The 16,808-nt window shown below is 33.7% G+C and overlaps 1 protein-coding gene across 1 annotated transcript in view; it reads right to left on the bottom strand.

The window, feature by feature from the left end:
* LOC144844421 (laminin subunit alpha-1-like) overlaps window positions 1–15,620 on the bottom strand; it is a 40,961-nt gene extending 25,341 nt beyond the window's left edge. Inside the window, exons 1-17 of the mRNA XM_078701321.1 lie at window positions 15,046–15,620; window positions 12,709–12,939; window positions 11,471–11,587; window positions 10,378–10,591; window positions 9,592–9,723; window positions 8,821–8,999; window positions 7,594–7,699; window positions 6,946–7,207; window positions 6,192–6,330; window positions 5,382–5,681; window positions 4,874–4,983; window positions 3,876–4,096; window positions 2,871–3,007; window positions 1,997–2,353; window positions 1,311–1,589; window positions 705–907; window positions 44–170 (exon numbers count right to left, since the gene is read on the bottom strand). Coding sequence (XP_078557447.1) covers window positions 44–170; window positions 705–907; window positions 1,311–1,589; window positions 1,997–2,353; window positions 2,871–3,007; window positions 3,876–4,096; window positions 4,874–4,983; window positions 5,382–5,681; window positions 6,192–6,330; window positions 6,946–7,207; window positions 7,594–7,699; window positions 8,821–8,999; window positions 9,592–9,723; window positions 10,378–10,591; window positions 11,471–11,587; window positions 12,709–12,939; window positions 15,046–15,417 — 3,486 coding nt within the window. The 5' untranslated portion in view covers window positions 15,418–15,620. The remainder of the gene's footprint in view (window positions 1–43; window positions 171–704; window positions 908–1,310; window positions 1,590–1,996; window positions 2,354–2,870; window positions 3,008–3,875; window positions 4,097–4,873; window positions 4,984–5,381; window positions 5,682–6,191; window positions 6,331–6,945; window positions 7,208–7,593; window positions 7,700–8,820; window positions 9,000–9,591; window positions 9,724–10,377; window positions 10,592–11,470; window positions 11,588–12,708; window positions 12,940–15,045) is intronic.
* Window positions 15,621–16,808: the final 1,188 nt, after the last annotated feature.

Raw genomic sequence — 16,808 nt, 5'->3', positions numbered from 1 at the left:
GTAAATTACAACTATTAAAAAAACAATAAAATAAGGCTTTTACCTCACATGATAGGCCAACATAGCCGGTTCCACAGTTACAATCTTCAATAGCTAGCGCAGTGGCAGCGCGTGGATCATAAAATTCAGACCCTGGAGGGGTTGCCTCTTCATAGTAAACTGCTCCAATGCTTTAATACAATACAAATAAACATATTTTTGAGTAAACAACTTTTTATCACTGATTTTAGCAGGGGGTGGAAATATACTTGGATTGCATTCACAATGGATTTAGTTGAGACTGAATTCAGCCTAGGTGTTGGGCATGTGATTATACTCTATTAACAATGTGCTGCTTCAGAAATTTCAAAGTGAACATGTTGTTTATGTTTACAATTGGGAGTTTCAGACGACCTTTGACACAATATACATAGGTAATCATCTGGAGCTAGAATCTAACAAAACTGTGTCGAGGAATTGAGTGATGTCCTGAATGAATTAACATAACATAAATAGGACTTAGGTCGTTACAATAAAAAGCTTCCTAGAGCTCTGTCTACACTATCAAACTTTATGTGCCAAAAAAATGTGATGTGCCCATATATGGACATGATGATGTCATATCACTACAATATTTAAGCATATTATACCATATTTGGGCACATCACACTTTTTAATCAAACTAATTTGATAGCGCAGACAGAGTTTTACAAGTATCATCTTACCTGGAAATGTGTTGATCAAAGAAGAGTGTGGCTGGTATTAGGAAATAGTCTACTTTACTCAAAGTCTTTATAAAATCTTGTCTTGAGATTTCAAAATTATCAATTGCCGTTCTCCAATATGTTTCTTGCATTTGAATTGTGACAGGGGTAAATGTGGCATTCAGTACAGGATTCAATGTGTATGTATACGTGTTTCCTAAACCCTATGACAAATGGAATAATGTTTTATTTTAAATGTCTACACTAAATTTGCTTCTTTCATCCTTATCTTCAATCTGTCTTCAAAAGTAATGCTCTGTATTCTCTTGGACTCTGTCAGTGCAGCAAAGAGGGGGCTTTGTATTTGTAAAACTAATACACTATTCATAAAGTTATGTGAGTAGCCCAAGCGGTTAAGACAGTGGAAACGTAGTGGTGACACTTGCCATAACAACAGAAAGGGTTCGCGGCTGACTCGCTTCTTGGCTCTGGTGGTAAAACGAGTCTTCACAGGTAAGGACTATAAATCATGTGCACTTTTAAGAACCTAGTACATCTTTTCTTACAGCCACTGAAGAGGTCACGCAGTATAAATAATTACAATAATAATAAATAATATCATCTTACCGACAGGATCGCTTTAGGTTCAGCAATAGGGCTTGCTAGACTGGATGAGGCTTCATAGTAAAGAATGAAGCGAACCTCATTTCCATACAAGTAGAGCAGGTTTTCACTCAAGGTGCCTCCAATTGGTTGCCAGTATACATCGCTCGCATCAGTTATGTCAACAGATAAGTAGTTGTCACCCTTTTGTAATGTTGCTATTGGTTGTTCTCTATACAATTCCTGAGCATTGTTGCTGCTCGTCACTTGCCATAAATCAGCTTTTTCTGTTGGTATTCCGAACTATAATAACAATATTATTATTATTTATTTATTTATTTAGGCAAAAGATACATTTTACAAATATAATACAAATCAACAAATTAAACAAACATGACGCAAGAAGAAAATATAAAATCATAGTCATAGTCAGAGTAGAATCTGGCCTGGCCAATGGGATAGCCACCAATATACCATCATTTGTGAACTAGCTATAACTTACCAAAGCATTTTTCCAGAAACTGCTAGTACACTCAGAAGTGATACTCATACACACGCAGTCAAGGCGCAATATACCATCATTTGTGGACTATAGCTATAACTTACCAAAGCATTTTTCCAGAAACTGCTAGTACACTCAGAAGTGATACCCATACACACACAGTCAAGGCGCAATATACCATCATTTGTGGACTATAGCTATAACTTACCAAAGCATTTTTCCAGAAACTGCTAGAGCACTCAGAAGTGATACCCATACACACACAGTCAAGGCAACCTGTAGCATACATCTCAGCTTTATGAAATGAAGATGCAGAGCATGTCTCACACAGCAGCCCTTCTGTGTTTTCCTTGCAAATACACTGTCCAGTCGTAACATTGCATGTACTATTGTAACTTCCTGCTAAATCGCATTTACAGCTTGTACACCCATCGTCGCTAAGAGTATGGAATCCATCGATACATTCCGTACATTTGTCTTGTCCTATTCCAGGATGACAGAAGCAGCTACCATCAAGAGAGTTGCATTGAAGACTTACAGATCCCTCAGGATTACAGTTACACATCTGAAAATGGTTTTATTAAGATCATTCTTTATATTTATTGTTAATACAATGTTAAGAAGAACACTTGGCATTGTTGCAAAACCTAAAGCTCTGTCTACACTGTCAAACTAGTTTGACAAAAATGTGTCATGTGCTCAAATAATATGGTAGTGATATGTTTAAATATGGTAGTGATATGACATCATCATGTCCATATATGGGCACATCACATTTTGTTGTCACATAAAGTTTGATAGTGTAGACAAGGCTTAAGAAAGTCTTCTACAGCAGTAAGATACAATGCCAAAGTGTGAACAATTAGCTACAGTGAATTATCCAATTTACTGTTCAGTCAAAAGAATCAAGGGACGACCTGGAAACAAGGTAGGTTATGTCAATCAATTTATTGTCTGGACCTAAAAACCACTAAAACTTTGTTGAAGCATTTATACCTCCTTTATTTAGTTTGTGTACTAGAGATGCATAATTTTGTTTATAAACATGAATTTTGCACTGGTCCTACTTTCATAACACATACCTTACAGCCAGTTGTACTGTTCAGGCCCCAAGCATAGGTAATGCATCGATCACACTGTCGGCCTACAGTGTTAGTTGGGCATTCACACTGTCCAGTCAACGAGTCACATACTTTGTCATCACTGTAGCAAGCGCATGCTGTAAGAATAAATCATAACATACATTACACAAACGAAATATACTTCTGGCAAGTTTAGTTTTGTACGACTAAAACCTTATGGTGATAAAAATTTTGCGGTACACCACATATATTAGTTCTGAAACCTCACTCCTGAGGACGATCAAGCATATTCATTCATTGTCTGTGTCTGTAATAGGTACGTCCTCCACAGGATGTGTTTTTCATCTTTCTGGGCGTGTACCTTCTTCTTTCGAAATTTTGTTTACATATATATTGTTCATTGAAATCTGTTTTGTATATGAAAGGAGAAAATAAATGTTGCTTTGAATTGAATTGAATTGAATTGAATTGAATATTGATCGAAAACGTCGATAAACTCAACATTTCTTTTCAGAACTAATATACGTGGTGTACCGCAAAATTTATATCAACATTTGATTTCGCCATGCAAACCTTATAAACAATATAAAACATTATGGTGAATGGTTTCATGGTATAAATTAATTTGTAAAAAAAGACCATGTGATTACTTAAGACAACCTCATGAGTTGATAGTAGTGGTTTCAGACTCTCCCCATAGAACTAAATTGAAAATCATAACTGTAATCTGTTCATGTTGTTGTGGAGGAGACAAATGAGCACAATTTTTGTGGAAGATATTTCACACAAAGAGACTCTTGGGAGATAAAGTTGTTGAATGTTGAATTTAAACCACTACACTTTGAGGCAGTGTTAATGAAAAAAATACATTATAGATATACGGATCTATATTTGATATAATATAAAACCAATTTTTAACTCAATAAAAAGCATGATAATTGATAGTAGTATAATGAATAATGTAAAATAATATTGAAAGATTAGATGAATGCTGATTGCAAGTACCTTTACATCCTGTACTCCTAAAGTCGTAAAATTCCGGAAGGCATACATCGCATTGACGTCCTCCCACGCCTGGTTGACATGGGCATTGGCCGCCATACGGCTCACAGTTATTGCTTACACTCCCGGAAAGATCACAGTTACACGGAATGTTACCGCTGAGGTATGTTGATGTTATGATGAAGACAGAATCTAAACAAAATTCTTCTGTTTCAGTACCAAGTCTGAAATCAAGAACAATGCATTTTAATATTAAAATACTAAAAATAAATGTTTGTAACTCATCTTATCCTGTGTATCAAACAAAATTCCGTTCAAAATACAAACTTCATGTATAAAAGAATGGAATGTATTTTATTTCTTTTATTCTTTCTTTTGACTGCTGCTGGGTTGCATTTTCAGTAATGTAGTACTGTCTATAAAAATGTTCCAGTTACTATGTTCTACACTATCAAACTTCATGAAAAAATGTGAAGTGCCCATATATGGACATGATGATGTCATATCACTACCATATTTGGGCACATCACTACCATATTTGAGCATATCACTACCATATTACTAGTTTGATAGTGTAGACAGAGCTTAAAAGTTTCATTGCAACACAGCAATGAGTTAAGGAATCTACTGCAGTTACATTTTTTTATTTTTTAATAAAAATGTCTAAGTCATCTTTATTTATCCATTAGAAAATCACATTGAGGTCATGTAGTTCAAAATACAAAAATACAAATGATTATAGTTTTTTCATTGTAGAGTTTATGAGGCAGTCATTGTAATAAACTTTCTATATGACTACTCAGAAAGGGTTTGGTAAATAATTGTATAAACAGGTTAAAAAGTAGTTGAATAATTTGACATGCTCCATAAAAGGCGAATATTTTTCTGTAAAACTTGCTAGAAAACAAGTTGTTAAGGCCTACTTTAAAGCATAAGCCTGTAACATGTTCAGTTCCATTAATTTTATTTGATAACAGTATCAAAATCTAAAAATAACTTACCTCATATCATTAGTTTGCACATCGCATGTTGTGGTAAACTGTGAGGCAGTGACTGCATCCAGAACGCCAACAGGATTAAGAAACTCTTCCGGTATGAATACAACTTGATCCTAAAATAAAATCAATTTAAATACATCAATTTCAGGATATTTAGGTATTTATCTGCAGGGTTGTAGCGTTAGGGGTTATCAATACTTTATCCTGGTGAAATAAGCATTTACAGCTACTTTTCCATTAATGTTTAATGCATGTTTGGCCTACCATACTAGTAATTCCTATTTCTTGATTATTTAAAAATGTAAAACTTGACCTTACGATGGCCTTATTACGATGACTTAAGCGTGGTTCCCACTAGCGACGCAACGCAACGCAAATGAACTGACCAATCACAAGCGATGGCTTATTCGCTTGTGATTGCTAACTGTCTGTAACTTCGCTTGTCATTGGTTAAAACGCTTGCGTTGCGTTTACGTCCTTGCGTTACGTTCTAGTGGGAACCAAGCTTTACCAAATACAATACTGCTTCCACTTGAATGTTCACAAAGACAGACACTGTCCAACCACCAGGTTGAACATCAAAGTATGAGCCTCTGGATGTGTCCATGTTAAAAACTCTGGCATAGCACCACTGCCCCAAGCAGGTGGCCATGGAAGCTTGGCCCATCTGAGTAGCACCGGATGTCAGCTCATCTGGGGCGATGGAGACACCCACAGAAATGAAAGTTTGACTAGCGTAGCGCAAGACAATCTCAATTAGTGTACCACTTGAAGCCCTTGCAGGTATAGTAACTGTTGTGGAAACAGTAAGCTAATACAAAAGAGACAAAAACATGTAAATGATTCTGTATGGGATAAACAAAAATGAATTTTATATTGAAAGAAGTAAAACAATGTACATTACAAATAAATTTCTGTTTAAAAAAAAAATTAGGTTAAAAATATTAACCATTGCCCTATTTGTAGGGCAGTATATCAGTCTAAGGTGGTTACATCTTTCTTTATTGTAAATCAAAAGAACTGAATATGCTAAAATGATAAGACTAAACTGTTTTTGTATTTGCAGTTTATTTAAATAAAAACTTTCAACATTTCAATTTTTAGACCTTTTCTACTATTGATCTACTACAACCCATTTGTTTTATAAACGTTTGTTGGTCTAGAGGAAAGTTTATCTATGCCTATACCTTGTTTAGCCAAGTAGACTAGGTGATGAAAACATTGTAGTTGTTAGAACAATACAGTGTTCTAAATAAACTGTATCATTTAGTTACAGAGGACACATGGATTATGAAATGCGATTATTGTTGTTGATACTTACAGCCCCTGTAATTGCTATGTAACCAAAATAGCTAAACCCTGGTAGACTGACTTCATCTCGTTCCCAATAAGGACTTGTAACTGTCTCAAACTCAGCATTTATAAAATGAACTGTCGGATAGTAGGACATCAGTAATGGTCTATGGTAGATATAAAACAGAAAAAAATTGGCTTACAGATGCAATTTCATAAATCTGTAAAGCTGCATTCACACCCGTGGACGGAATATGCATCATTCTATTTTGTATATCATTAAAATATATCATCAAAAAACGGTACTGCCTTTAATGTGACCTAAGAGAGAAAAACTAAAATGAAGGTACCTCAGAAACTGAGTGAAGTACAGTACTTGGAAAAATATATCAGAGAAAACTATATTTGGAGAGAGAGGGCTCACTACTTGATATTTCGGCCCCATATTAAAAGATTACAGAGGGCGTGCTATTTAATAATGTATCTCAAATAGAAGACACATGCAAGTCAGATTTTAATATAATAAGCTTTTGTGACATCACTAATATAACAATCTTTCTGAAAATCAATAGGCATGTTCTGTATAAGTATGTCTATTAACACCCAAACATTCAGGATGATAATTTAAAAATTGTACTAACAAACAAACCAAGCAAGTACTATACTTATCAAAATTCTGTTTTGCCAAGTAATAAAGAATGAAGGAAGAGCACCTTTCCTACACCATCTTGATTAACATGATTAGATACAGTAATTGTTATAAACAGTAATGAATTACATACCTATCACATTGTCTGCCAGACACATAGTTCTTACAGATACACTGTCCACTTCCTTTATCACAGAGGTTACTGACACTGCCGCCACTGTTGCACTCACATGGTAAACATCCATCAACCTCTCCAGCTGACAGGCCGTAGAATTCATCCTGGCATGTTTCGCAACGTCGCCCAGTAACGAACGTCTTGCATGGGCACTGACCACTTGCGTCTTTTTCGCAGACAGTCGTACTGTTGAAAGTCCCAGCGGTAAAACAATTACAGCCTGAAAAAATTAGAAAGGTTTAAAGATGAAATAATTCAATTATTTATCTTTCTTTATCAGGTTATTAATTCTGATCTTTTGATAAACAAAACGGTTGGCTGAATGGTCTATATTTATTTTATTTTTTATTTTATGTCTTTAGGCAATGTGGCCAAGGATTACCAATAGTAAATTTATCACTGTCCTATCAGATTGGTGGTAATCCCCCTGATACAGTACTATTTTGTGATTTATACAGGTTATTTTCAATAAATAGGTTTAGTATTATAAGTATGTATAACAAGACACTTTTGAAATGAAGATTGTGATACAACGTTAGGTGATACTCATTTGGTTTGGTCACAATTTTTTATTACACACATTTAACGTGCAGATAAGACACTTACTCTGGCAGCCTTCTGGATTATTGTCGGTGAGGTGAAAATAGCTATCTTGACACTCATCACACTTGGAGCCTATCACGTTTTCCTTACAATAACAATCTCCTGGAAGCTAAAAACAGAAATAAAACCAACTGCTTACTAGCAGCACCTTTCAATCAAAATAATCATAAAAAAATGTGACTCTTTTAAAATTTAAAATTCCCAGAAAGTTTCAAAGGCTAAAATTCAATGCACCATTAAACTTGGTTCTGACAAGGATACACAAGTATGATAAAAGTAATTTTAACAATGCAAAGTGAAAGTTTGAATAATCCATTGCTTGTGATTGGTCAAAACACTATGTCCTAGTGGGAATCAAGCTTTAAAGAAATGCATTCTAAAAAAACAGTTCAGAAAAGCTTGAGGGTTATGGGAGTTTATTGCATAACAGAGTATTGTAATTAACTATAGCCTACCATGGACTATTGCATGGACTTACTGGCGTGACATCACTGTAGCCTACAATGGACTGTTGCATGAACTTACTGGCGCGACATCATTGTAGCCTACAATGGACTATTGCATGAACTTACTGGCGCGACATCACTGTAGCCTACAATGGACTATTGCATGAACTTACTGGCGCGACATCACTGTAGCCTACAATGGACTATTGCATGAACTTACTGGCGCGACATCACTGTAGCCTACAATGGACTATTGCATGAACTTACTGGCGCGACATCATTGTAGCCTATCATGGACTATTGCATGGACTTACTGGCGCGACATCACTGTAGCCTACAATGGACTATTGCATGAACTTACTGGCGCGACATCACTGTAGCCTACAATGGACTATTGCATGAACTTACTGGCGCGACATCACTGTAGCCTACAATGGACTATTGCATGAACTTACTGGCGCGACATCACTGTAGCCTACAATGGACTATTGCATGAACTTACTGGCGCGACATCATTGTAGCCTACCATGGACTATTGCATGGACTTACTGGCGCGACATCACTGTAGCCTACCATGGACTATTGCATGGACTTACTGGCACGACATCACTGTAGCCTACCATGGACTATTGCATGGACTTACTGGCGCGACATCATTGTAGCCTACCATGGACTATTGCATGGACTTACTGGCGCGACATCACTGTAGCCTACCATGGACTATTGCATGGACTTACTGGCGCGATATCAACAAATCATTAAAAACCAAATCCTGATTCCTTACCAGTCCAATTGGAAGCAATGTATCATTGTTTGTGACACAATGACCTTTGCTTAGTCCTATACCTGGATCTTCTCGTGTTCCATCTAGAAAACAATCACATGGCTGGCAGGCATCCTCCTGAATTTGAAGACTTGTGATTGGACGGTAATAAAACTCTGTGCAACTCTCACAATTAATTCCTGAAATAAAAGGAAGGTTTGATTACTTGGGAGGTCACGAAAGAAAATGTTCAATACCAGTTTAATAACTCATCAGAATTTTAAAAAACAGACTAGCTCCCAGCTGATAGCAATTTCACTATGCTGATTAGACAGCAAATTTGTAGAGAATATGGCACACTAGTCAGGGAGGAAGCCAAGTATTCAATGGTGTTTCATTACGATGTGTACTGCTGTATGATAACAATACTTATATTATTACTTAAATATTTCAATTATATGTGAATTAACGCACATTTATAGTAGTCCAACTACTACCATAGAGATATTATAGTTCTTGTTTATTTAGCCGTTCTCGATTGAGAACATCAAGCAGTCATTGACTGAAGTTGACATATGCATTGCCTTTGCGTGAGAGACCGGCAACAATAGGCCATTATATATGTTAAAACTATTTATTTATTTTAAAAATGTTATTTGTCTATTTAATTAATTAATATTAAATAATAGGCAGTTCTGTAATCCAAGGTAGTACTAATCAGAATCTGAGCCTCATAGATACACCAGAGAAAGACAGACTTAAGGACAATCTATGATTGGTAGGCCTACTAACCAGCTGTGTTATTCCTGCAATCCAGACACACACCGCCACCATGGTAAATTCCTTCTCCACTTAGACTCCCATTTACAGCTCCTACTACTGGATCATAGTAACACTCTTCACTATGCAAAAAACAGTTACACTCTGTGAAAAAAAATTAAAATTCAGTTAGTTTGTTTGTTTGCTTGTCATTTCTTTTCCACACATTTAATAAAGTACAAGAGATGTTTATATTAATAAAATAAAAGGATAAAAATGTGTGAGAGAGATCAAAATAAGTAAATATATTTCTGTAAGCATTGACCACCTAAACATTGTCGACATTACAAGTAATGATTTTATGATGCTTCATTCATTGTAATAAACCAAAAACAACAAATAGCATACACTAAACAAAAAGTGTAAAAGCCATATTATATTTAATATTCAAACCAAATATCAATAATTAAACCATTAAAGATGTATTGTCCCCCCAAATACATGAAAAATGGATATGAATTAAATCAGACTTTGTAGTTTAATAAAGTCAATCACTTCCATAGAAAAAAAAACAACAAACAATTTTTCACTTATAAAATGACAAAATAAATGGTTAAATTCAATCAAAAGCCTATTGGCTGGCAGCCAATTTGACAATTTTTTGCTTTAAATTACATTTGTTTCAGGTAAAATACATTTTTTTTTTCAATCCAATTTTTGGTCAAAGTGGATAACTATTATGTGACAAATGGCATATTCAACAAACAAATTTTAAGAATTATTTTTTCAGGCGGACAATACATCTTTAAAAAAAGTTACCTAAACAAGCAAAATTGGTAAATCCTTGTTGGTAAGGTAACTGGTTAAAGAAAGGTAAGCACTGGTCGCAGCTGAATCCGCCAGTGTTACCCCCACACACACACTGATACCTATCGTTTTGAGATTCTTCGTCAAATTGTAGTGCACAGTCGTTGGCGTGACCATTACACTCGCATTGAGCCTCTACTACAATGTTTCGTACAGTATAGTGGTGCTGTAATTAGAGAAATTCAAATAGAAAAGTATTTTTTTTTACATTTTCAATGCAAAGAAAGTCTTAAAATTACAGGTGTAAATTAATGGACATTATTAAGTACTGCTATCTGCAGAGTCTTCTATCATACTATATGTAGTTGTCTTTAAAGAGGGCTATTGCTTCATAATATGGTCTGCTAGTAATCATTCAAATATCGATTATCAGGCAGTCTACCATTCTTGTAAAACCTGATGTTTAAAATCAATACAGAATATAAAAAAACAATTCTGTGAAATATGATAATTTTAAAGTTTGTTTATGATATTGAAAAATGCAAATTTTGTGTTAATTTACATCTTAATTATGTTGTTATCCTGTAGCAATAAATGTCAATGTGTGATGTTCAGGGATCATGAAAGTTTGTTGAACTTCGGTTTATGTCATCTTAAAAAATTGTCAAATCAATCAATCAAAAATGTGAAATTTTTAAAACATTTAATAAAATGTATACAGTAGTTTTCAGGAGGCTAATAATTAATAATTTCACAATTCTTCAGAGATCCAATGTAATACTACAGAATATATTATTCCATATACAATGCTTTATATGAAATTTAGTTAACAAACTAGCCACTCATTTAAATGAAAATAGATTGTAGTCCATTATGAACATATTGTGTGAAATATTTGGATCAGAAAAATGTCAATTAGCTTATCATATAGAACACAAAGGGGTATAAATAACCCTTTTGTTAATATTTGTCAATACAACTCATTGACCATAGAGATATTATAGTGATCCAGTAGTACTGTAGGAGCTGTAAATTTACCATGGTGGCGGTGTGTGTTATATAAACTGCTATAATATTATATCTCTATGCATAAACCTAGACTTACAAATATATCCCCTGACAAAAGTCCAAATTTGAGGTTCATTGCAAAAAAATCAAAACGAATGTATCTTGCACGTTTCCATTCTGTAAACTCTTCAGCGACTGGCATTGTAAACTGGATCTGAAATACAGATATACAGTAGATGTGATAATTGAAGAAGTTTTATGAATGAATCATCATTAATATTTACTGACTTCAATCGAAAAAAACAAATAATCAAAACATTCTTTTATTTTGGTATTGTTAGAATATTTAAAGATGTGATTATCCCCTAAAACATGAAAAATGAAGATTAATAAAACCAGGCCATTTTGCAGTTTTAATCAAGTTATTCACTTCTGTAAAAAAAAAATATTTTACTTATAAAAAGACAAACGAAATTAAATAATTTAATTTTAACTAAAAACCATTGTCTGACAGACAATTATAAGTATTTTTTTTTTTAAATTACATTTTTTTAAGGAAAATAATTTTACAGTATATATTATATTCAATACATTTGGAAAGTAATATTTTTTCTTAGATTAAATGTTTTCAATATACATATATTTTTTAGCTATTATTATGCATTGTTCATATACTATAATAATTTGTTTTAAATTAGTTGGGCTCAATTGTAGGACTAATGATTTTGTCACCGCATTATTCAATTGCTATAAACTCTAATATTGAAATAACGATATTAACACAGGTACAATGTATGTCTATTGCACAGGATTCTAGAAAATCAATACAACAAGATTAAACAATTGTTTTCATATGTTGGAAACCAAATATTCTCACAACTTAAATGACAATTAGAGGATTGTAAAAGTGGGCTTTGTTGCAATTGAATCGCACTTTTCACAATAAACTAAACTGTATGTGTACACCTATCATTTCAACAATAAAACTGAACACAGACCTGTCAATACTTGGAGGAATTATTATTATATGTAATCGATCGTGTGTGTGTGTTTGTTTGTTAGCAGGATTACTCAAAAAGTAATTACAAGATCTTTCCCAAAATGGACATACAGATAGATATGTAATCAAGGACCACTCACTCCGTTAAATTTTGGAGGCAATCCGGACCACGGTCCCAATTCTGGACCATCTTTTAAAATTATTTTCAGACTTGCTTGTGTTAAAAGATAGGACAGAAATTTCAAAAGCCGGTGAGCAGCCTTAAAGTAACAAGTAAACTAAAATTGTATTTTCTCGAGAACATATCTGAAAAAAGCAAGAATCTTGGGTCTTACGATCTCATATTGCGCTTGTTCGGTTCGTCCGTACGATGAACACAGGATTGCATTCTCACTATCTGCAATGGTTTTTTGCGGCACACCAAACTGATCCATGCAGTCACTAATGGTTGTGACTTTATGTTCCCAAGTCCTGAATGTAATTCCATTGAGAGAACTTAGCAATGTCATCCTAGTTGGACGGACCGCGTCTCCCATCTGAATGCTGACATAGTCAACAAGGTAACTCTAAAAAAAAAATTTAAAAATCATGTATACAGTACACCAGAAAATAACAATAACTGATATTTTTTTTCTAAAATTACTCACCAAAAAATCTTTCTCCCTTTTAAAATTGTAAAAATATTTCCTAAATTTAAAAACTGAAATGGTCATTTTCCCAAAAAATTGTCAAAAATCATTATATTTAGGTAACCACCATCGTTAATTAAATGATAGTCCTTTAAAAGTTTGTAAAAATTTTACCATTCTACTAAAACAGAAATAAATAATACATATCATAATTTATATTTTCCCTCATCAAAAAATTATGATTAGAATCGACTTATTTTCACATTTTTAACTGTTTAAAGACGGAAAAAGTTATCGCAATAGGACCATATAGTATTTATTTTTACATTAAATGTAGTTTGTGACCTGACTCTAAAAAATGTAGGAAATGGGAATTTAAATATTTTCTATGGCATATTCGAAACATTAAATCCTAACCGTTTACGATCAAGGCTGAATTATTCTGATAAGACAGGCAGTGAATGCATACACATTGAAAAGAAAAATCAATATTGTAAAAGCTATTGTGAAATTGAATGCTTTCATTCTGTCATTGATCAGTAACAGATGTACCTGGGTGGAGTTCAAATTGACGCATCATGCCACGATGTTTGTACAGTTTTTAATTAACTCAATTTTCATCTTTCTATGTAGACAATGATAAATATTGTAAATAAACGGCAGATAAAACACATCGTTAATGAAAAAGCGGATGATAAATTGGAAACAAATTACTTATAACTGCTACCAATTTAATTTATAGTGGAGCTGTATCTTGGTGGTTAATATGCTTGCCTTCCAATCACAAGGTCCAGGGTTCAATCCTGACCAAGGTCTAGGGTTGTAACTCTTTCAACTCTACTCTCAAGCCTCAAATCAGACTATTATTTTATAAGCACGATATTATAATAAAAAAGTCCTGTAATAGGAGGAGTTGTTGGATGCGTATGAAATAAAAAATGATAGTTACATTAAAATGAAATGCTGAAATTACCTCACGACAAACAAATAGATCTATAGATATACAAACGTTCAAGATTTTAAATATTCTTTTGACTATAAATAGTAAAAATAAATTCCTGCATTGTATATCTACACTCGTGCATAACATTTGTTATTATTGTTCCTTAGTAACAGAATGCCACAAGTGATTTAAAACCACAGAGCATATCATTACTGTGATTTGAGTAACCTGTTTAAAATCCATAGACCCCTAAAAAGACTACATCTTTTTTCTCTATATTATGGAACTATAAAATATAATTGTATTAATTAGGTCTCTATTACAATTGATTTTAATGTAAAATTGTTGCCAAATAACTTTATAGTAAATGGTGTATTTAAAAATCCATTTATTTCCCTGGCAAAACAACTTATTAAACATAGGACATTTTGTGAAAGTTAAATTTAAATTCAGAATAGAAATTGTGCAGCTCCAATCCGTTTTGCCGATGATAAAAAAAAAAGATTGTGGCGTTTGCAAAAGCCTCATTCACCTCTCAAGTCATTTTGCTTACCAATGTCAGGATTGACACTTTTTTACCTTTTGATGGAAGACTTTAGTAAGCAACGGTAATCGCGCCGCACATTCATATTAAACACGAACAGGGTGCTGGGTCACATTTGATAATTAGCATAGATAGGTGAATTTGACGCTAACATTAGGTTCCGGGTACTGCCTGGGCATGTAAAACTTATCGGGTGGTTTTTCGTTGCAGGATAACCCTGTGATCAAAGATCATCATCTTTCGTTTTTTGTAATTTTTGTGTCTCGCGATCTCTAAAACTTGCAAAAATAACATTTCATAACTTTCTCAACATATCGTCATTCACGTGAAGTTGTGCAGCTAACATTTTCATGACGTTTACAATTGCGCAACGTGACTTACGCACGGTTTTATGAATTTCGCGTTTTTAACATAAGCCAAAAACGAAATAACATTTTAATTTGAAACTTGGCAAAAGTGTAATTTATATCATGCGCTAACTTTCTGTTGAAAAAAATTTACAGAAAGTTACATTTAAATTCAATTTATACAATTATCATATTATCTGACAAATTACCTCCAGTAGATTTAAAGTTATTGTTGCTTCAGGAAGAGGATTATTATTCATGCCAGCCTGATGAAGCATGTTCTTTGAGGTGCTCTGCCACCAGGTAAACACATCTCCAGTGGTTGGATCATTAAGGTCAACCATTAACTCTGGAGGATGAGCAAAAGTAGCATTTGAGGCATCGCAAAGTGATTCTTGTCGCTGTGTTACCGGCTTCGATCCTTCACTTTGGGCGTAAAACGATTCTGGTGGAGTTCCACAAGTTATTAACGCTGTAATCGGCTTATTCACTGCTACATTTACCGCATTCGTCTGGCCATAAGATGAACGTAAGAAGGAAATGAACACAAAAAACACTGTTGCTAAAGACGCTCCAGCCATCTTTAAATGTAAGCGCCGAACTCACTGTTGAATAAGTAATTGTTTGGCGTCGACTCAATAGATCATTCGAACTCTCTCAAGCTAAAGTACATCTACATACAATTTGACCTATTTCTTTGTTAAAATTCACAATTTAAATCACATAATTGTCCAGTAAAAGATAAAAATTCTGCCAACTCTAAACAGAGTAAACTTCCTTCTGCGACATCTGTTTTGGTATAATTTTAGTTTGTCACCTTTACGGTTGAATGAGCTTGCTTGGTGATTCGTCATTGAGTCACAATACAATAGCAAAGGTGTTCCCTACCCATAGGGTACGTTCACACGGCGTAAGACTGGCGTGGCTTACGCAAGCGGTATAAGGTAATCTAAATCCACGGATTAAAATGTCCAGGTTGTTCACACGTACGGCGTTCATTATTTTATTGAATCACAGAAAGTCCAAGAATCGTTTGCGTTTTAAAAGGTTTAAAAAAAAGTCCCTTTTTATATTTTACACTGTCTTGATGATCGTCCTTTGTTAAAAAAAAACATTCCCATCTTAACTATTACTTCGTTTTACTTTTATTTCACCCTAAACAATTCACGTTTTCAGATCGAGGAGCAGATAGAATGTTTTTTTTTTATCACCAATACAATTTACAATACATACAGTACAACAAAATATTTTTTACAAACAAAACGCCGCTCTACATTTTAACGTAACAGTTTTAATATTGTTCTTCTAGTTATTAAATGATTTTTTGATATTCTATCTATTAATTTAAGAAATAATGATTTATTATCAATTAATTAATTTTAACAATAGCCTAGGCCTAGTAAACATTTAGTAAAACGTAAGATATAGTGGTAGTAGTATGAACCTTACCTACTGGATAAAACAGATTTTTATGGCTCAAGTTTAAAATTTAAACTTCGTTCAAACACTTTACCACTTGGAAAAATTACAAATAAGTGGAACATTGATAATCTAAATGACAAGTGTAAGGTTTGTGGGTCAGGTGAAGAAGATGTTAAACATTTCCTGTTTATTTGTAATAATTAAGTTACATTGTATTAGAATTGAAGAATTACAAACACTTCAACGTAAACTTATTGCAATAAATTGTGTAGATACTTGGGTAAATTTTATTTCTGGTGACCTATCTATAAAGGTTCAATATGTCCTAGGAAGCACGTTATTCCATAAAAAATAACTCTCACGACCTTTATGCTGTATTTGACAGTTATTGTAAAATGTACACAAGCCGTGCTTGGAAATTAAGAAATGCAATTGTATTACAACTTGAACTGTTTTATTTAAAAAAAGTGTTTTCTTTTCCATTGCTGTTGCAAAATTAGTAGTTGTATTAGTGTAGTTTTAGTTTGTAAATAAGTTTTGTAATAGCGTC

This window comes from Antedon bifida, chromosome 6 (genome assembly GCF_963402885.1).
Source record: "Antedon bifida chromosome 6, ecAntBifi1.1, whole genome shotgun sequence".
Classification (NCBI taxonomy): Eukaryota; Metazoa; Echinodermata; class Crinoidea; order Comatulida; family Antedonidae; genus Antedon; species Antedon bifida.
This window is presented reverse-complemented; position numbering and strand designations above follow the sequence as displayed.